The 23,868-nt window shown below is 32.7% G+C and overlaps 2 protein-coding genes and 1 non-coding gene across 3 annotated transcripts in view; 1 reads left to right on the top strand and 2 right to left on the bottom strand.

Moving 5' to 3' along the window:
• The window catches only part of LOC143568847 (110 kDa U5 small nuclear ribonucleoprotein component CLO-like), a 277,562-nt gene that overhangs the window by 247,892 nt on the left and 5,802 nt on the right, over nt 1-23,868 (bottom strand). The gene's annotated exons all lie outside the window — the stretch shown is intronic.
• LOC143567429 (protein RGF1 INDUCIBLE TRANSCRIPTION FACTOR 1-like) lies at nt 789-3,655 on the bottom strand. Its single transcript, XM_077053855.1, has 4 exons — nt 3,349-3,655; nt 2,974-3,219; nt 2,744-2,884; nt 789-1,145 (listed from the first exon to the last, which is right to left on the bottom strand). Exons 1-4 carry the CDS (start codon nt 3,349-3,351, stop codon nt 792-794), a joined length of 744 nt encoding a protein of 247 aa, XP_076909970.1. The 5' UTR covers nt 3,352-3,655; the 3' UTR covers nt 789-791.
• On the top strand, nt 23,580-23,653 carry TRNAN-GUU (transfer RNA asparagine (anticodon GUU)). Its single transcript has one exon. It is a non-coding gene; the product is annotated as a tRNA-Asn (tRNA).

Raw genomic sequence — 23,868 nt, forward strand, 5'->3', positions numbered from 1 at the left:
TTCCTTATTTTACCTCCTTATACCTTATTTAAGCCATAAGGTATAAGTTACAATGTTGTAACTTATACTTTATACACTCATAATATCCAATTTTCCCAAACACCTTATAACTTATAACCCATAAGTTATAAGGAGCAAAAGTATGGAATCTCAAACAGCCCCTAAAAGATAAATCATTATTCAATGTATACAAAAACATAACTTGTGACTTTTTACTAGCTAATCAGTTATTATTTATAAAATGTTGATCAATGAGTTTTTTGTAACTATAATTTTAATTAGAGGCATCACAGTTTTGAAATGATAATGAGTAATTTTGAAATGTACAACACTATATATTGCTTGGAATCGGGAATTACGTGAAATTTATCTTATCTTAAGACTTAGAAGAAATGGTTTTCTACGAAAGAACGTAATGACAACATCTCTATTGAATTTGAATATCGAAATAGCGGATATGGTCATAATTCGATGGGTCAGGTCCACTTATTTATCCTTTATTGATTTCTAATCTTTACAATGAATTTCATTGGCCTAATTGAGAATAGGAATATTTGATGATTAAATTGATGACTTAGACTAATATACTATTACTCATTAGATGATAATATATATAATTAAAACGAAAAAAACCCTCCGACTAAGTAATAATGAACTTGAACATAGAACATCTTAGATATGTTGCACTAGATTAAAAAAAAGTATTCCCAAAAAAGAAAAAAAAACATATCTGAAATATGAGAGATAACCTGAGATTACTATTATTATTATGAGTTCGTCTTAATTAACAGTCAACACATAGGTGATCTTTGAGGAACACCTTTTCTTCTACTCATGCTTGAAGTCATCTCCTCTTCAGAATGAACCTTATTAGATGAATATCTTCCCCAAGTGTATAGTCCGGTTCTCTTCTTTCTGCTAACAAACTCGGTGCACATCGACATGCTCATGTTTTCTGAACCGGAAGAATTAGCCGAGCATGAGCTCATTGGATCATCAAAATCAACGGTTGAATGAGGCATGTCGTTTGTTGTGTCATCTTCTCCGTTGTCATTCGGAATGAAATAATCTGGACCAAGTTGTAAGGAATTGCACACCCTTAGGAAGGGTGTGATGTCTCTATAATGTTGGAGTATAAAATCCACCTAAAATATTTCCAAAGACAATTAACTCATGTATATAAGGTGTTCATTTCAAAAAAACTTTACTCATCTTTTAACCTTTAATGTTTATCAAACCTTTTTTTATTCTTTCTAATTTTATGAGCCTTTTCATGTTTAATGTTTTTTGGTTTCTTAAACTTCGTTTTTGGTTTTATAAACATATGCTTCACAAAGGCTAGATGATAAAATTGTATACACAACAGTATATGACCAATGGTAGATAAAAATCAACCAATGACAGATTGTCACATATGATTTAATAAGTACATGGATATTATGGCCGGAAATTTTAAAAATAGCTAGGGGCACAACTAAGATTTGAAAAAAAGAATGTTTCACGATTAATCACCCCCCCCCCCCCCCTCTTTTTTTCTCATTCGGCTTTAGGAAACCGAATCAAATGGATATTCTCCGTAAACTAACCGCCATCTCCGGTTAGGGATGAGATTGGTATAGAAAATCGAAATTTTTTTTGTACATGTACCGAAATTTGTGATTCGGTACCAATATTTCATGCAAAATTTGGGGAATATCGGTACCAAAGACTTAAAATTTGGTACCTATTTGGTACCGACAGCACAAAATTTGCTCATCCCTAGCACTGGTGGTTCCGATCTACCCAATTCCCTATACTTAATACACCCTGATCACCCTAATATGAGAGTAATTTGTTGAACTCTTTAAAATTTTACGAACTAATATACTGATGCGTAGTATCTTCCACTATATAGTTCCAACCCATGAAAAATGATAAGTTTTTTTATAGTTCATTCTTTTAAATACTTACCATCATAAAAAGGAAAGATGATCACATGTGTACTCATTTTTATTATTCTTATATGTCCTTATATCTTCTTACTAAAAGAATATTGATGTAATTACTCTAACCTATAAGATTATTTTGTTAATTTGTATGACTGAAAATTCTCGTGATACATTTCAATTTGCGGTGGAGTTAGTATAATTAAACTATTTAAGAACAATTTCAGAAGCAAAAGACCAAAACACAAATGCAAATTATGTATCCTAAAATGATCAACTTCGAATTGTCACATTCCCCATGAAAGTGATGCAAGGAATCCCTAACAATGCTTTCTAAGGGTAAGGTTAATATCGTTAATTCACATAAAAATTTAAACTCTATACTTTCAAGATCTTCTTGTTTAATTAACAATGCATAAATGCTAGCTAGTTGGTACCACTTGGTGATATCTTCCTTATGTTTAATTATCCATTAATTTTGTTTTTCATATTACAGAGTTTTAGCTCACAATTTGAAGTGTTAAGTAACATTTTCAGGCTTAGAAACCAGAATAAAAGTAGCACAACTGAACATTAGGGTTTTTAACTCTTTTTTATAATTTTTTAATTAGTTCCCAGTTTCAAGTTTTTTGAAAATACTTGGAGGCTTAAGCTAGACCAAAATGAAACTCAACTTTTTTTTAAAACAAAACATTTATATATAGGTTCTTCATATTAAAGTAAAAATTATGAGAGACTTTTAACATATTCCAGCATAAGATGATGGGATGTGCAAGTTATAAAATTAAACTAATTAAAGTAAACTGGAATTGAATTACCTTACACCCTAGAGAGCAATGAATGAAAGGTTCTTGGAGGCTTCTATCACAAGAAGTACAATAGTTTCCAGCGCCCTTAAATTGCCGGTTTTGAGGTCTCTTCTTGATAAACAAAACTTTCGCACTATTAATCGTATAAGCCTAATAGAATAATTATAAGGCTAGTAAGCAAGTATTTCATAAGAATTATGCTATAAAAGTTTTGATTTAATTATTTGAATTTTAATAACCTGAATATTTGAGCAATCAATAAGCTTTTCTAGGTCTTCCAGCCTAATAACGTCATGGTATACATAACGACGAACTTGAAGGAGCCGATGGAATCTATGGACGTGCCAACAGTGTGGACATATACTTGTGCAGCAATCCAAACACAATACATTCTTCTCATTTTTCTTTGAGTTCTCATGAGTTGGACACGCGGTGAAAAATTGTTGCATATAGAGAGCTTCTAACCAAGCCGGCTTTCGAGTTCCCTACACATATATGTATAATCTTTCATGCAATACTTGAATTATGAATCAAAAAGAAGACGTATACAAATAAAGTTTTCACTTTTCAAGAATTGAAGAAAAGATAAATTTGGATTTTAAATAAATGTGTACCATAATAACATAAACTCTAGGGCTTTGAGGGGGAGAGATGACTGATTGGTGGATACGTGTATTTGTTGAGGATTGCAAATTTGAAAGCAAAACATAGAGTATGCATATGTATATATGTATTCCTTGGGTTAACAAAAAATTAATATTGTCAAGTGGACAGTATCATGTCATATGGAGTTAGTGCTACATTTGTTACGTGAAATTACATATATTTTGACCTATATGTGCTCTTCAAAAACATATATAATCGGTGATTATAAAACTCTCTAGGTGGTCGGGTAGTGACTAACGATTAATCGTTAATAGGGCTTAATCTGGATTAATTGAATTGGAAATTAAATGTAGTTTTTCAAAATATACATATATATACCAGTTTTTCTATATAAAATTTTCAATTTTGACCAAATGACGATTAATCGCTGACTAGTCACTGGGGTAGGGATTATCGATTTATTAATGATTAATCGTCGCCTAGATACGATTTTTACAACCACGTATGCAATACAAGAACGAAAATATTGAATATAGTACTTACCGCACAAGATGTACGTATGTGGAACAAGGATCAAACATAGTTACTTAAGTGAAAAACTAAAATTAACCGTGGGCAGATTGAAGAACCTAACCATTTTCTTGTTAAATAGAAAAAGATTTGGGATGAAATCAAAAACCTAGAATATATTGGATTTGGAAAGTTTTTTTTATTAATATGTTAAATTATGATTGATAGAACATGGGTGTTGTTACCATGTCTCCCAATACTGGCTTGGTTTCTTCAAAGCTCATATTTTTAACTTAATTAAAAAATAATTCCATCACCTTGGTTAAAGAGCTCTCTCTAGCCCTAAACTAACCATATATGCTTCTCCTTGAAATATCTGCGTCTCTCTCTTTCTCTCTGTATATATTTATATATACATATAATATATACACACACTATTATTTACTGTATAAAATATTCTTTGCAAGCTGTATCTACATAGGTAAAATAAAGTGTCTAGTTAGGTATATAGCTAAATAAGACGTGTATACCGTGATAAGTAATAACACACCGGGATATCATTGAGTCATGAACTGTCATCTGGTGTCTGTTATTAAGTAACCATTTATTTTAGATAAAACTAAGTGACACATAAAACAAATTCACGCCTAGATAAATTAATCTTTGGGATTGAAAATCGTTTTAGAACGTCACACGTATGCACAAACACCCTCACTTGTTTTACACTTAATACAACAAATTGATGTACACCCAGCTACTCTATTTCTCTCTGTGTATATATATACACATATAATACACACACGCACTATTATTTATTGTATAAAATATTCTTTGTGAAATTGGGTTGGAGCAAGTTGTATGTACACAGGTAAAATAATTGGTGTTGAGCGATGTCGAAAGGTTAATAAAAAATATTTATAAAATACATTTACAAGTAAGAGAAAATAAGGTGTCGAATTCATAGGGAATCAGTGAAAAATGTCATCAATTTTATTGTTTAATAATAATTATGTTAGGCGGACAGACGATGTCAATCAGATTAAATATTGATTTGATTGTAAAACAATTAGAGATAAGTAACCAAACTTCATGTTGTGAAGCAAACAAGACCAATTGATTCAACTTATTTGAAAAACTCGTTTTATTACACCTATAATCAAAAGACTAGGTATTTGACCTTACTAATTGACAGAACTTAATCCAAACAATTGGTTTGGATGAATAATATTCTAATTAATTACCAGTTTTAGGATTTGATAAATGTAAGTGATTTCATGGCTAAAGATAAATGGGTCAATGACTCTTAGAACCTAATCCTAAATGTTGATTAATTAACTAATAAAATCATAAAACATTCAATTACAAAAAACTGTTCAATGCACAAACGAACGTATAAGATCAATCAACCGAATGATTAATCAACTCTAGTTCCAATATAAAGATTCAAACTACAAAAACTCTTTCTTACAAGCACAACCATCCCGAAGATGGTCATGAACAGTTTAGCCTTGCATCTTGATCTTGGTTATCTTCATTGATTGTTGCAATAATGATAAGATGGATGATTGTGATTATTGGAATGTGTTACGATGGTGGATAATTGCCCCCAAAATCGTCCTTGGTGGCTAGGGTATGAAGAGTAATCGTTCTAGGTTTTACCCAGCTTAATATGGAAGAAAATCACTTAAACCGACTTTTCTCGTCAGACCCCGCCGTAAGATACGACCTGGGAACCGTAGCTTACGACAAACCCGTAGCTTACGGTCTAGAGCCTCTGTCTTACGGAACATTTTCTTCCATTTTCATACCCGTCTCGTCGATAAACCTAAAATTCATATATTATGAGTCCCGTTACTCATTTTCTAGCCCCGAATATGCCCGCCTTACTTTTCAACGCGTGCGAGTCACTTCTGAACTCCCCAGATTGCTTCCTTTTAACGGTCACTTGATTCCTCACCATCCTTAAAGCTCGAAATTATTTCTTGTAAGCTCCTAACACATGTAAACACAAAATCACTCAAAGTACTCGTGTTCGATGCATATAAACAATTAAAACACAAAAGGCCAAACACTTAAACACGTTTTTTCACCCACACATCAGGTGTCTTGGCCAAGAAGAAATACAGTTAAACATTCGACAGTTAAACGTATAGTTAGGTATATAACTACGACATGTATACCGTGATAACACACCATGATATCATTGAGTCACCAACTGCCATTTGGTGTCTGTTATTAAGTAGACCGTTATTTTAAACATGGTTTTAAAACATCACACGCACAAACACCCTCACTTGTTTTACACATAATACAACAAATTGATGTACACCGGCCACTCTATTGATTAATACAAAATAAATATAGTTTCAAGCACAATAAATGATTAGTGTAGTATGAAAATTCTCAAATTAGCTTGCATGAACACGAAAAACAATCTAATGAATGTGTTTATAGTTTTAATTATTATTATTATTATGATTATTTTACTTTTATAAATATTTTGTAATGTTTTTATGCCCAAAGACATGTTAGAGGGAATCATGGATGAAAAATATCATGGCAACAACAATACTAACAACTCCCTATCCGAAAACTGTGCTTAAATAATTTAGAGACAAGACCAACTCAATAAACACTAGTAAGGTGGAAAACCATGCCACCAACCCATTTAACATTGCCCTAATTTTGCATATTTGCTGGAGCACTTTCTAACTAATTATTAAACTTACTCAAGACATGATTATTCTTGAGGTTTGAAACCATAAAGACCTTGTTCACTATGATTTCTACTTAATGTTAAAATGCATGTAAAGCCATATGCAAACAACCAAAGTTAACAAATTTTATAGTCTTAATCCATTAACAATCTCTCAAAGATTAATAGAATATATAATTATACATACTTGTATATCCCCATGCACTTCCACAAGATTAATCATGAAACAAATATATCACATCCACATTTAGCATAAAACTAGGAGGGTTTCCTGTGCAATGTATCAACACTGAGGTCGGCCGTACCCTATGAAAAGAAAATAGTTTAATATCATATATGCGTTAAAATCTTGAACGAATTCAAAACAAAATTTTATGGGTCAGCCAATAACAATGTATGACAGTGGATGATACCATGTAAAGGAATAGAAAATTTTGGTGTGTCAACCCCTCATATGAGATCAAGTAATGAAAAAGTGAAGTGGAAGAGGATCCAATGATCTGAAGTCTTCTGACTCCTTAAATATTCATATATCCAATTTATCCCACTTAATAAAAACCGTATTTCTTGAACCTGCCAAATATTCCTATTTCCATGTTCTTCAGCTTTTTTTTTAAGTCCAATTTATGTGTATATGAATAAGGTATAGAAAATTTTGATTTTAGATACTAAATCTGTATTTGATAGATTAATATATTATAGTGTACTATGTATGTAAACAATTACACTTTAATTTTTTATGTTCTATATCTTTTTGCGGTTTATTAAGGATTTTGATATGCAGAAATAGAAGACAAAATGAAATGACCCAATGTGAGAAATAAAAAAAAAAGTTTGTATGGTTGATCAAAAGAATGAAATTACCTATTACCTAGTTCATTCAATTTCTTTTAAAACACCCCAATTTCATTACATCAATCCCATGTTTTTTTTATTTCATTCTCTTTTTCACCCTACATAACCTACACAACCCACCACCACTACCACCACCGGTGCCAACCGCCTACTGGTTAAGAGACAGCTCATAGCACCGTCAGCTAGTTAAGAGACAAGCCAACGGCCACGTCACCAAAAATCAACGACTGGTTAAGTTTCCATTAATTTTGCTCCCACATGCGTAGTTGGGATTATTCTTTGCGATTTCAGTAGTTAAGACTTATATTTGCCAATCGTGCATTGTTGGGATTATATGAGCCAATACTCCATCACAATTTAAAACATGATCTGGCTATACAAGTCGTTCCATGGTGGCAATGATGAAGATGTGGTAATTCTCATGTTTCTCATCCGACCCGACCCGAATGTTAACCGACTAAAAAATTATAATGTTTGGTTGTGAAAAACCTGAACACCGAAAAAATGGTACCATATTGGAAACAAATCCTAGGTCCGCCATGTTGATAAACATAATTCAGGAAAAGATTCAGGTTTTTGAAACAGTAGGGTATGCTAAACAAAAGGGTGAAAAGCAAAGGTGCAAAAATGACACAATAGGGTGGTGGTCAAAGGTCAAAGATGACAAATACATGAGGAATGGAATTAAAAAGGACATGGGACAAACAGAATGGTCAGCGTGTGAGCCGCACGAGGGGAGATCTCTCTATATATCTTATAACATGTTTCAGAAAGTGCACGCTGCACACCTCTCTTTTTCATTTTTATATAAACCAACTTTTGTTATCTTTTGAATTGAAATAGTATTATTAACATATTATAGAATACAACAACATTTTTATATTTGGCTTTGCTCACCACTACATGTGACTATGCTCTGTGTTTCTCTTCATCCTATGTCAAGTTGTGAATTGAACCCACCTCAACCCCTTTTCTAGAAAGAGTAATTTCCTATTGAGTATGCACATTTTTTGGGTCAGTTTGGTACAACAATAGGAGTGTTTATGGGTCGGGTTCAGATCATTTTGTTTTTGTATTGTTAGGTTTATTCGAAACTATTAATATATAATTTACTATAAAACGATTACAATAAAGTGGCAGGCAAACGGGCAACAAGCTGCACCGCAACCTCCTTTTGAATAGCAAAACCAATCATGCTAAAAACGAAGCTTTGGGACCTAGAAGCTGAAGATGTTCCGAGTATGACGCGCTGAACCCTACTCAAAAATTTCACAGCCTCTGGGCTAGAAAACCAAACGTATCAAAGGCAAATGGTAGAAAGACATGTTGATTATCTAAACAAGTTTTCTCGTGTTTAACAACTTTGCCCGATTCAGCCTTCAACGCAGCCTGACTCACAACAAACCCACGGTCCCTGAGCCCAACAAGAGGAGACACTCCTGTAAGATCCACATAAGCGTGTTTCCCCCCTGCCCACCCGAACACAAGAATATCAGCTGGTCGTAAATTAGACCTCCCTTCAAGAGGATCCGTGAGAAAGTTAACAGGGGCCTCCTTTTTATCAGAAATCCCTGCCCATTTAAGAACATCACACAGAACATCCCTAACCAAATCATGTCTGTATTTAAAGCCAGACAATTCTTTGCAATGCACCGCATGGTCACCAAAAGAATCCAAATAGACCTTGCGACAAATTGGGCAAGGTTCATCAGTCGGGAACATAGGGATCATTAACGGGTACTTAAGGATAACCCGATACTCCAAACCAGACATACGTTGGCCTAATCCTTCAATGGGGATGGCCGTCAGAAAATCCTGAGCCCAAGGAGCCCGAAGGCATTCAAACACCGCCTTTTGACGAGGGGATAGATCAAACTTCACTTCTAACTCTTGACGAATCCACTAAATAAGACACTGGCCACAACATGTTGGGCTTTAGGGGGGCGATGTCCTTATTAGGGAACCCGCTAAGATTAAAATCTGGAAGTGAAGTACGTAAACGATCAACCGCATACCCATAATCAGAGTCCAACTCATAAATATCACAGCCCCGAAGAATATGGTCTTGCAAACACCACGACTGTGCTCTCGAAGCCACAAAAGCATATGTAGATACATCCTCGGCCGAACAGAGACCCAACCCCCCATAACGGGTCGGAAGTGACGCCAACCTCCATTGGAGATCCCCAAAGAACGGACCTCCACAAACCACGATGTCCTCAATCGCCCTTCGAAGGCCATTGTCAAATATAGAAACAGCTTCCCCCACATACATGGGTTGGCACGTTCTCAAACCGAACAAAAGCTTGGCGACTCCCATACATGAGCGAAGCAAAAGAAGCTCGCATTGAGGATCCCGAAAATGAAATTTTTTCAAAGAGAATGCGAGTTTAAGTACAATTTGAAAAACATATCGACTGTGCGCATTTGATACGGTTTGTTTTGGTCGGTTTAAGAAGCTATGTTATTTTTTTCATTTTTTAGGTGATTCAAAATTTTTTTATGATATTTTGTATTTTTGTTTACAACGCATACCCACTAATTGTCCCTGTTGATTAGATATGCACCAACTGGTTATTCAAAATCAGGTTAATTTAATAACCGGTTATTGATCAACGGTCAATTAACCGTTAGACCAGTTACTTGGGTCGGGTTCTACCAGGTTTTAACCACAGAAACCCTAACCAGTATAACCGGTTTCGGTATAACTGAACCGGTTTTTAAAAAAAATTATAAAACGAAACCGGTTTTGGGCCAAAATGAAAAACCGGTTACTAACCGTCAGTTTTTCTCCGTGTAAAAACCAGTTAGAGAGGAACCCGATTACTAAAAGGGTTGAGAAATCGGTCAGAAATCTAACCGGTTAGTGACCGGTTAACCGGTTTGAAAATGCACCTCTACTAGTAATTGTCATAAAGTCGAATGCCTTAAAAATGTAATAGATTTAAATCATTTACGTGTCGGTTGTCACTTGTCCCTCAACTTAAGTACGAAGCATTGAAGCCCAATGCTTTAAGGCCCAAAAGATATACAAACTAAATGAAGGTTATTTTAATATATTATATGCTCCATTACAAGGTTTTCTTTTTCGGTTTTCCTGTTTTTTTATCCAATTTGGGAGATTTATCGAATTGTTTTTAGAAAACTATTATTTTTTTCCTTTTTAATATGATCATAACTTCATAACTATATATGCTTTGGAAAGAATTCTTGTTCGTTGAAGGAAATCTTTTCGCCTTATCCGATAATTGAGTTCGTTACATGTGAAATACTTTAACCTGAAAGTGAACTCTCCACAATTTAGACAGATATTCTGGATATGCAACGTATACACTTTAGAGAAACTTTGATTAGCATCGGTTAAATTGTATCTCTTTCCTTTGCCGACTAAGCTAAAATTTTGTTTGCAAGTTGATTGTAAAATTTTGGTTAGAACCCTAAATTGAATCAACTTACTTTGATATATATTGTTAAAGGAGGAATTGGAATGACCATGTAGATCCATTTAAGTTTAATAGTTAATTATATTAATGGTAATTGGTAATGTAGCATGTATATAGTTCATACCACGGTTTTAATTACTCTCAACTTTTTCTTTGGGGATTTCAACATTAGGTATCATTATTCATTCTGATAACACATTTGGTACTTATTTTATAGTAATGGTATTTTAGTCATTTAAAAAATAAAATATTCTTTCACGTGCATATGCGCTAAGAAGTAATCGTGGTAACGCTATGTGAACAATGAGAACTAACACGATAATTTCCAAAACGTTAAATTAAAACAAACGACTTATTTTCGCTTCAAAATAATCCACTTATTTTTCTTTTAAAAAACATTACTTAAGTTACAAATCAGAAATAGTATTATTTACATGGGCGAAGCTATTTGGGGACCGGGGTGGCCCCGACCACTGCCATTTTCTCCGTTAGTAGGGTAAAATTCACGATTTTTTCTCGAAAATTTTTATAGGTATTAAGCGCGGTCACCCCGATGTATTTTTTCAAAATGCTACCGGTCACCACTGATTGTTTTTTAAATATAATACTCCATCGTTTGTTTTTTTTTCTAAAACCTCGCAGTATTTATGAATAAAAGTTACAAAATAGTAATCAAATAGTAAAAGATTTGTTTTTATAAATATTTTAGGTCTTTGCAATTATTCTTCTAGGTATTCATCCTTATGGATGAGGTCGGTACCGTATCGGTACCGGTACTGATACCAAAATATTGGTTCGGTACCGATATTTAAGGTAAAATTTGAGATATACTAGTACCGAAACTCAAAACTTTGGTATCTTTCCGGTAACGACGGTACCAAATCTGTACTAATTTCGGTGCCGATACCAATATCAAATTTTGCTTATCCTTACACACCATTCATCTCGCATTATCATGAATATTTTAGGTATTTGTTGGTTAAAAAATTCTTTTGTTTTTTTATTATAAAAACAATTGTTTAAATAAATGAAGAAAAGTAGATATATAGATGTCATATTGTTTGATCCTACCCGACCCGAATTACCGACACGAACCGAATCGTCGACCCGAAGGTTTTGAGTCCGTGACTTCGGTCACCCCCGTGACTAAGCCCAAGCTTCGCCACTGAATTTATTTACACACACATGTAATGAATACTTTAGTTGAGTATACAAAGATCATTAGTGCCTTAGTGGTATGGTATAATTTCCAACCTATAACTAAGTAATATATTATGTATATATACCGGCGGATCCAAAATAAATACTCACATAAAATTTTCTCAGCTGACTATCGATATATACTTATAGGGATTGGTTAAATTTTTACACTATAATAGTACTAAAAACTTTTTTTCATGAGAGACATCCGACCATCGTACCATACGGACTTACGAGTCCCTCATTATGCACCATAACTATATCACATTGTATAGTATTAATGTCAACGGTCAAATTAATTATGTTGACAAGAAAGCCATTTAACTTATTCAATTTTAGTTTAGACATGACAAGACATTTTGCATATAAGTCCATCTATAAAAGGCTAAAAAGGTCTTGATAGAACTTGATCCACGAGTTGTTGTCTAACAAAGCAGGTGACCAACCCATGCACCCTTACACTATCACAATCCATGGCCATGTTAATCAAAAGGAAACATTCCATGTGAGTGACGATGAATGAATGAGAGAGGTCGTGTTACTCGTAAATCACCCGTTCAATTATTTGAATCTAATTAATATATGCAGGTGCCGACACGACAAATATTTTTCAAGGTATTCACGTGCATTAGTTCGCAGCCACGAATCATGTGCACCTGAATGATAACGACTACCGACTCTTGACTCAATGGGGGATTGTTCACCATTGATTATCAACAATATAGGGGATGTGATATGTATCTAAACTTACTTAGCATTTTCATGAGGTAATTTTCTCAATTTCGTTGGAAAAGTCATATCAATGTTAGGATTACGCAAATAATCGTTACATCTTTTAGGGGTTTGGTAGCACATACTAATAGTTTCATTAAGAGACGACCTTTGAATTGACCAGAAGTAGAGTGTGTTTGGTTCACTTAAATTGCATCTCTTAATGATTTATGAGGCTCTTAAATCTCAATAGATAAGTTTTAGAAACGTGTTGACTAATTCAGATATTACCTCTGAATCGGTCAGAACTTTTAGTAGCTCAACACGGGTTTAACAACCCCTTAGTTTATTACCACACACAAATGTGGAAATGCATCTTTGATTGCTTGGGATTATGACGCTTTAAAGTTGACTGTTTATCAAGTAACATGCATGGTAAGGTCCAAATTCTGAAAATTATTGTGCTTCTATGTACATATCCTAAGATAATACATAAATCAATTTGATAAAGCCTTTCAAGTTTCAAGCTTGGAAATCGAAACTAGTAGATACAATGAACAATATATCGCTCAAAGTTTATTGTTATAGTTTTACTATAATTGCAATTCATTGCTCTGTTTTAAATAGTTAATTAATAATACAAAATAACTTATTGAGTTTTCATTTTTGTATAACAAAGTTTGTTATCTTTATTTTAGCTTGTTGCCTAAACAATCTATATCCAGGCTAGACTCGACTTGTTTTTCCACCACGTCCAAACCACCCCCTTCAACGTCACCCTCCTCTAAGTATGTGTCAGATAAGCTAAAATTGACTGCATTTAACTTAATTACGTTATCTGACAACTTCTCCCTGCTAAGCCGTTAAGATCACCTACTTTCATGTCCAACGCAGCGGATGTTCACTCGCATGGAATGAAATATCTCCTTTAAGTTCAATAGTATTTAACCTCTATTCTCCTTTACTCATAGATCTCCAAATAATGTATACATCCAAATTAATAAAACATGCACATAAACATTATTAAGTCAAAATTATTGCATGTAAGAAATTATCTGATCACAAGGTTAAAAAGAGGTTATTGTATTATATAGATTTGATTTATATTTTATAGTTAATTAGTTGATATCTAATCTTTCATTTCAAATACATGGTCTTATAACTTATTAGACATCCTGCACGTTGCCGTAGGTGACCAAGTCGCGGTCATGGTTGCTCACATGTCCCCTGCCACATGCTCGTAGGTTCCACACACTTTGAAGTTGGACCCTAGTTTCATTTTGTTTCTGGTGTCTTTCCTTAGATAATAGATATATTTATACTTTCAACATAGACCCTTCATCTTTTATATATTGACATAGTTTTAAGCTTTTGTTTACAATTTTTAGCTTTTCATGGTTTTTAATAAAACATTTTTAATACTATTTGTAACATACACCTTAATAAACTAACCATGGATAGATTAAGTTGTGATACTAATTAGCATGTAAAAAATAGAGGATTAAATAATAGTCTGATCACTAAACAATCCTTTTCCATATTTAAAAAGTTATTAAAATTGTAACTAGCTCTAATACGTTTAGTTATGTACCTTTTAGAAATCATATATTAAAATTTCATGTAATCATATTATCAAATGTTAGGATACTAAAAATATATATATATTATTTTTATTTTTATTTTTATTTTTACAAATAGTACACTGATTTAGAATCCTCTTTAAACCTCTAAAAAGGTTGAGTTGGACATGCATGTGCGTCTAAACACATTAATTTGAAACAATCAATAACCCTTTCTACACTTAAAACACAAATCAATTTAATTTTCCGCGTGCGCGTGTAAAAGGTTATTTAGGTGACACAATCAATAATCCTTTTGACACTTTGTATTTACAAAATACTTCGATACAATTGTCTTATAATCGGCTTTGAGAGCTCATCGAAGATGTAAAATATTTCCAATATGTCCGTACGTAGTGGAAGTATAGATGTGTTATTGGCATTTCAAGATCAACATTTTTAATATAAGTTGCAATATATATTTTTCTTATAGAATTAAACTTTCTGATAATTGGTTTTATTAAAGTGGAAAATGACAGACATAATAACATATACTCCATGACTTAAGTCAATATTAACTTATTGCTGGAAATCAGGAAGTCTCCCAACCGGACATGCAATGACTTCTTTAATTTAAACTCTACATGATCACTTCACTTAATTCTATACTATGTTAGAATTTTGTGTTCTAGCCTAAGTAATCTTTTTTTTCGAAAGGCGGTGATATATTAATTAGAAACAGACAAAACGAACTAGAAATTACCTAGAACGGAATAGAACAAAGCCTAGACCAACCAAGTCGGAATTACAAAAAATCAAAATTGCACCATTGAGACTCGACTAATTAGGCAACAGGCTTAGGCCGACTTTTAACACAAAGATAGCACCATGATTTCTTGGACAATACAACTTAAAGCATGTTTGGGATTGAGTTTAGAAATGCTTATTGGCTTATTGATGTTTTCAAAAAGCCAATAAGTTAAAATGTGTTTAGCAATCATAAAACATCTTTTTTATTTTAGCTTTTTTGAAATGGTTAAAAATCAGTTTTTCAAAAGCCTCAAATTCTAGCTTTTCAAAATAGCTTTTTGAAAAAGCCAATAAGCATTTTTCAAATTCAATCCCAAACATGCTCTTAATCTCTTATACTGAAATCTTGCCATTGAAAATGAAGTCATTAATTCCGAGTTTTCCAAATAGCCCAATATGTAACCACCAAAACCGATTATACCATTCTCTTACCCCCATACTTGAACCTTGGACAATCTCGTGTGGTTTCGATTTAATCATGCTATAACTGAGTGCCACCTTTGATTGCCAATAAATTTTAGAAGGCCAAAGATACACTCTCACTGGCCAAGATCAAGATAACTAAGACAAGGAAGCATCAAACCTTCTTTTAGTGCAAGAGCTTTGGAAAAGAGTGGCATTGTATGACAAGAAGTAGGTAGCATGTGTGTCTGTTTTAGTGTGTGGCCTTTAAAGAAATCTAATATGGATTTCATGAAACCTCTTTCAGGGGACATCATACATTAAAAGGGTAATAAAGTCACTATAGATCCGTCTTCTAACTATTTGTCATGTCACTAAATAAGGACAAATATATATAGCTTCCTGAGAATGGCAACCCAGATTTTTGTGTGGACAGTTTTGTCCCCTCATTCCACAATCCACACTGGATTTTTAATTGAAAACCCATTTAATATGTAAGAGTGTGTATATATATATTTAAGATTATTATCTATAATTTAATTAAAAAATGATCCAATTACAATAGAGAGATTGATAAGCGGGCAACAAGCTGCGCCACAACCCCTTTTTGAATGGAAAAACCGATCCTACTGAAATCAAAGTTATCGTTCTTCGGCATCACTGAGTTACTGTGCACGACCCGCTGAACTCTTTTTTATAAGTAGCAGGATCATGGGCAAGGGACCCAAATGTATAAAAACAGTTAGAATAGTTTAAAGCCAATTAAAGAAGTTAGAAAAACAGTTAGAAGCCCTAATAATCAGTAACCTGAAGTGGGTCCCATACCTCATCCGTATATATAAATAGCTGGGATAATGAGCATGTAACACACACATCTTTGTTAGTCAAATTGGATATACAAAATCTTTTAACCAGCTTAAGTACTCACAAATTTTCATCCTTTGACCATCACAAAGTATGAAGCTTTATTTCATGACCCTTTTGGTTATGTCAAGTTTCCTAACCTATAAAGCTCAAGGTATGCCAATATTCTTTCTATCTTGATGGTATTCATAATATATAAGATCAAATTTCTGTATAAATTTAATTAAAGTTGATTCTCCAGAAGATGATTATTAATGTAAATACTTTTTGTGATATTATGAAGGTATAAGGCCAGGAAAAGTTGCTTTATCTGCTAGCAACCATCAAGATATCATCAAGGTAGGTAATTTATTCATTGACTAATTTGTGTAGAAAACCAAACACTTCTTGCAATTTAATATCAATTAGCTAATGGTATATTTTGGTTATCAATGTTCCATAGATTTCATCATTAATTATAGGAAGCTTTGAAGATGATCAACTGCAAGCAAAGAGTGCTAAACCTACATCAGGTACTATATACAATAAGAAGATATTATTATCTTGTAGAATACGCAACGAATTAAGAACTCTCATGATGACTACTGGTTTCCTAAGATTCATGAGACTACCTCTAGCGCGCTACCCTTGGCTCATCCTTAATTATGTTGCACACTCGCACCCGCATGTGGGGCATGCCGCCTTGAGGCATGTCTGCCCTTGAGCCTCCATTCTTGGCTATGTGGGGGCTACGTGTGCATATTTAACATTTCTTTTTCTTGTATTTCTTAAAATACATAATTAAATAATAAAACGTAGGTTGTATGTGGGAAGGATGGATATTGTAGTGTTGAGAGTAAAAATGTATTTAGGTAAAAATTTAATGTGGCATGCTGAGTAGCTGAAGGATGTTTTGCAGTGTTTAGGCCTACATGTAGTAAAAATGTATTTAGGCCTACATGTAGGAATGATGTTTTGCAGTGTTGCGGACAATCTGAAGATTACTATGGCCCAAGACACCTTTGAAGTCCCCCACCTACTTAACTTAAAAGATTAGTTTCTAAAATGTAATAAATGCTAGAAAACCTTTAATCTACCATTTTTCTTGATCACTTTTAAGTGGACAAACACTAACCATTAATAATATATCCAAGTTTATATACAATGATTCTACAAAGAGTAGGCATTTGTTTGTTGAAAATACTTCCTAAATCTTGCTTATTTCTTAAGTCCTTTTTCTTTCTTTTTCAGGAATAAACAGAAAGTTAATGACAAAAATTACTTCTTCTAGTACAACTTCCATAGGCTCAGAGGTTGGTTTTAAGAAAAATGATCCAAAGTTACAAGTGAAATCTACTCATCAATTAGCTGGCCAGGAAGAGCAATATCCGGATGTTACAGACATTGCGGAAATGGATTATACTCCTGCGAGGAAGAAGTCTCCAATACACAACTGAGTTCCAAACAAATAATATTAAGGAACAACAATTATTCAAAAGCATACAAATATTTTGAAAATAGAATGGAATATTATGGAGCATATAATTAAGTTATAATAACACATGAAGAAATTAATGATGCAAGTTCATTACGGTTAATCGGTTAATTAGGATGATATATATAGTTCCATGCATAAAAACTTCAGTTTATTAGATTACTATGTTATTATTGATTATGATTTTGATAATCATGATCACATGTTAGGGCTTTGTAATCGTACACGTACAAAAAAATAATAAAAGTTTCTATTTATTATTGTTCTTTCTAAGAAACTGTTTTTGTCTATGCTAATCACTCTCCTAGCTTTCTTTCACTTCGAACACCCATTTCTTTTCATCGAAAATATCTCTAAATAGTGTGGTTAATATTATAATGATAAAAGACATAATACAATAATTGTTAATCATACATTAGGACGTACAAAAGAACCTATTTATGAAATTGATTCATGAAATCACATCACATGATCTTAAAATCATTAATCTACATCCAGTTAATTATCAGATCATTCAAAAAATAAGATTTGGATCGTGAATCAATTATTATTTTTTTTACTGTTTTTAATGGATAGACATTTTTCTAAGCGTAATTTATGTGATTTGAGCATTTTAAGAAAAACTGGCATGGATTTGAGAGTATTCAATTTTAACATTGAGTGTTTTGTTAAATGGCTTGAGCGTGATTCGCGTACCTATTGTACGTTAATCGATTATTGTATCATAACTTTACCCACATAATAATAATAATAGTAAATATGTATACATACATAATAAATGTGTTTAACATATTATTATAAGACCAATATTGTTTAAAAAATATTAAAATTAAGAAATAATAAGCGTCTCTCGATGAACTATTAATATTATGTGACTGGAGTCATGCGCAACGACTCCGATTGTTTTATCATTTTCATAATATTTATCGGTTAATTTGATTTTTTAATAGCTTATGTTTGTTAACCTTTTCAGAACATTCAAATACGGTGTTGATATTAATCTTTTTATGAACATTCCAATATAAGTTTTACTCATGAAAAGTAAGTTGATTTCAAAATAAAGTATTTGTTGATCTTGTGAGCGGCTTTGGCATGAACTTAGATTGATGATTTTGATGGAATTCATTTACGCTCTTAATTAGAACTTGGCGACGATTAAAACTAGATATTTATTTTATTTTATATGTAAATTTTTTACTTTTTTTTTGCTTTTTACGTTTGTGTTTATTTTTCAATTTGAAGTGGTGTATTTTGTATTTTATGTTAACATTAATAATTTTTATTTAATATTGGTCTTAAAATAATTTTATATACGTTTATGTTGTTTGAAATGTAAAATTCTATTTGCATTTAGGTGGAGAGTGGTTCTAAGTTATGGGTATTTTCATGGTTGAGTAATAGAGAATGAAAGTTGATGTGACGTCACTGATGGAGCAGTGAGGAGTGAGAACCACGTCCATGATCTAAGCGGTGGTAGAAAAAGTTGAACTCACATAAAAGTTTAAGTTTGAGATCCGAATTAAACATTGTGGACTATAATGGAACTAGATCTAGAATACTGATACTCATCTTATAATTATCATCCCTGATTGTTGAATTGACATTAAAGATTTTAATATTGTACTCGACATATTGTGGTTGAGGACTGAGGAGAAAAAGATGATCATTTCATACATGTCCCCTCATCAAGAAATTTGTCTATCTTATTCAATTTGCCTTGTACATGACATGACAAAACATTTCGTCAATCATTCGATAACAAAAGTTGAAAACTCTCTATGCATTCTGGTAAGGCGGGGTTAGATGGTCCGCCCATGAGTCCCATATGATCTCTTTGACACGAGTTTCTCCTTTGTAATATCACCATCAAGATGATCATGCATGTTAATATATGACAAAGCAAAATGGTAACATCCCATGTGAATTAAGAATGTGATGGCAAGTGTGTTATGTTGTATGTGCTTGGCTTGTCATAAAGCTCAATATTTTGACTATATGTTACAAGTATTTGAAGCTTGTTTATAAGTTGGTAATGAGTGTCTATCGGTCAAATCTATTTTCAAAACCATGACCAAAAGAATGAGTACGATGAACCATTTCTTTATTTAGATGCAAAATAACCTGTTTAAGATTTTAAAGTTCATGATGCATGTTTAAACTTTATGGAACGACATGCTTTTTCAGAGGGGGGGGGGGGTGATGAAGCGGGAAATTTGTAACGCTAGGTATAGAAGAAAATTTTATGTGTAAAAGTAGATAATTAAAAAGTTTTGGAATTTCATAACCTGAGCTAGGTAAATATAGCGTTTATACAAAAATAAAATGTTTGTGGCTCCAAAAAGTTTTCGTGAAAAAGTGTGAACATGTCGCAACATCATTTTAGAACTTAATAAAGAATCATGTTTTATAAGTAAAGTAAATAACAAACGTTGCCATACTAGATGTGTTATATATAAGTAAAAAAGTGTAAATTAGTTTAAAGAGAAGATAAAAGTGTGATAACAAAAGAAATCTAAAAGTAAGAAAGTAAAAGTATAGTATAGTTAACCTAACTAATAAAAATAAAGAGTAAGAAAACGTATATATATATTATACTTAACCCGAATTGGTTTTTCAACAAATTTATATCGAACATGACGTTTGTTTGTGTTCGTTTATTTAGTTAATCAAATGAAATTCTTTGTTCTTGTACGTTAATTTATTAAAAGAAATGAAATTCTCGCCAAACATGAGTTCATGAACAAGTCGTTGAGCATGATGTTTGTTTACACTCATAGCTTTCTTATTAAATGTGTTTTAAATATTTTTTTTCAATAATAAAATTGCTTGTTGTGAATGGATTATCTTCGACGTTATAATGTGGTGGGGCACCCTTAACACCGGCTTCACCGGGCCGTGGTGTTAACACTATAACAAGCATTCAACATGGAAAAGGTGGCCGGGGCTACCAAACTAACCGCCAATGTTTTTTATACCTTTATTTCGTCCACTTTATATAGGTCTTTTGTCATTAAAAAACATCAAAACGATTTTCAATGAAGTGACAAGTAAGGGGATAACAAGCTGCGCCGCAACCTCTCTAAAGTTGCGCCGCAACCTCTCTAATGGATAGCAAACTCAATCCTACTAGAAACAAAGTTTTGGTTTTTATGGGTCGATAAATTTCTATGCACGACTTTTCTCTACTATACATAACTAGCTTGTTAAAGTTTGTTAACCCACAACACCCTACTTAACATGTGAGCTAGTTAAAGTATTAATGCCTACGTGCGAAATTGCGAATGACGTGTCGTTTCAACTAGTTCTTGGTAGTTAAACCATACCATATAGCGTAACGTTTTTTGGTGTGTACGTATTCCATTTTTTCGACTTTTTTGTAGATGGTTGAACGCAACCTTCGAATGTCATGAAAGGCTGCCGAAGATGTACTTCAACAAGTAGAGTGAGACAAATATAAGCATAAAAAGCCTATTTGGTGGCCAACAAACGGTAGCTAGCATCATTCACAAGAACTAGCTGTCACCAACCCATACGTGTGTGTATGTTGTACTTGTAGTCATTAAAGAATTATAATATGGATATTGGAATACATTCTATGCAGACATCATACCCTAAAAAGGGTAATGAAGTCATACAGTCATACAGATCATCCTTCAAAAATAAAAGCTAATTAGTACACCCCTTACTTCCAATATCTCTTCTATCATTTTGAAAAACAAAAAAAAAACTAAAAATTAACACTCAAAATTATCTTATAATCAAGTCTTATATCATAAATCATTAGTCATTACAAATACCAAATAACTAATTCTTTTTAAGTTATTAAATTTGGATAGTTGAGTGAATGACAAACGATTACAATACAGTGGGCAACAAGCTACAGCGCAACCGTTTCACAGCCATTTCTATTTAAAACAAAGATTTGGGTCTTAGAGACTTAAAAATTACCATGAACAACGCGCTGAACTCTGTTCAAAAATTCTACATGGTCTTCGATACTAACCAAATGTATCAAAAGCAAAATGGATAAAGACATATTAATTTTCTAAATAAATTTCTCACGTTTAGTTACTTTACATGATTCCGCCATCATAGGTTGCCATTCAAAAAAAATAAAAAATCCAATAGGTCAAACTCAAAACATAAGTTACAAAAGATCATGGTTTTTAAGAAAATGGAAGCAATACCTTTTTGTCTGAACACTTTTGTCCCCTACTACCACATTGACCTTTTCATGAGAAACCTCAAAACTCATTTAATAATCAAATTAATGGAGCACAAAGCATGTAACCCATTAAACAATAGGAAAATATAGCATTATCCAAAGCTTGTTTGTATAAATAAGTTGTGAACATGCCCATCTAACAAATCACTTCTAATCAGTTTTTCTCATTCATTGCCCACAAATTGTTACTCAACTTGGTTACTTTAATACCTAGCATTTTGTAGCTTGTTATAGTTTTGAGTACTCACAAAACATGAAGCTTTATGTAATGTTCATTTTGTTTCTTCTCTCAAGCTTCCATATTTATGGCGCGGAAGGTATGTTCACTCACGAAAAGTCGACTGTTTTGAAGTCATTTTGGCATTGATAATAAATATATTAATATGTATAATGCACATAATTACATTTGTAAATTGAATGGTTTCCTGTTTATGTTACGAAGGTACAAGGTTGGGTAGAATGCTCACTTTATCAGTTAATAGCAATCAAGAATTGGTAGCAAAACAACTTCCATCGCGTACCGCATTAAAGCAGAAAAGATTATTTTCTAGAGTAGTAACCAAGAGATCTCATCATGTGGACCACTGGTTGCCAAAGATTCATGAAGATTACTATGGACCGAAACATCACCGGCCAAGACACCACTGAAATCACTATCAACTGATCATTGATCAAGAGATCAACATCAAGAAGTAATTCGTTTCAACAATTGCATAAGTGTCACGATATAATATATCCTAAGCACGCGGTGTTTACATTTTTCTAACATTCTTTATTCTAAGGTGTATGATTGAGTATGTATTGGGGATGACTTGTTACAACTAATGTAATAGTTAAAATTAACATCAACTCGTTGTACTCGATCGGATATAATATGATCAAAAGTTGATTGTGGGATAATCTTACATCAATGGCATAATTCTCTTTTACTTGTACTTTCTCTTGTATTTCACAAGTTGTTTTTTTATAAATTTAATGTTTGTATATGTACATACATTCTTGTGGCTCTATAATCACAAGAATAAAGAAAATAAAAATGACCCAAAACTAGTAATTTAGTACTATACATGTTAGAGATTGATTTAATTAGTTACAAGTGATAACCAACCTGAATATTTTATGACATGTTATAAATCGACAATCGGATTTTTAAGTTTCAGAGACGAAAATCAGTGTTTAAGAACTTTATAATAAAGAACTAATCACGTATGAACCAACGACTGACTAACGATAACTTCAAGTTGATAAAATATTGGTTTTAAAGAAAGTACTATAAGAAAAATATTTTGTTAAAAGATTGTAATGTTCAAATCATCACATTATGTAAAACACACAAAAAGAATTCTTTTTTTTTTTTAATTTAAATTGTTGCTACGAATAATTTTATTTTCATGAAATAACCTACATGATAATGTTTTTCTTTATGTTATAATATAAATATGTTATTACAAAACACTTCATAAAACAAAAGCTGGAATAGCTCAGTTGGTTAGAGCGTGTGGCTGTTAACCACAAGGTCGGAGGTTCAAGCCCTCCTTCTAGCGATTATTACTTTTTACACAAAAAATGTTAAAATTAAATTAACAATATTAGGAGAGTTTCTGTGTTAAATGACTTTTCTCTTTACCTTCTTTTTGGCAAACTGAAAACCATCATAACAGTGATTGTTGTTTGCTTGTGAATGTCGAATAGTCGATAGGTGGTCTAAAATATAACATGAATTCACTCTACATACATGAACACAAAAGGAGAGAGAGCA

The sequence above is a fragment of the Bidens hawaiensis genome, unplaced genomic scaffold (genome assembly GCF_021521415.1).
Source record: "Bidens hawaiensis isolate Kalapana, Puna unplaced genomic scaffold, B.hawaiensis_p1.1 tig00001236_1, whole genome shotgun sequence".
Classification (NCBI taxonomy): domain Eukaryota; kingdom Viridiplantae; phylum Streptophyta; class Magnoliopsida; order Asterales; family Asteraceae; genus Bidens; species Bidens hawaiensis.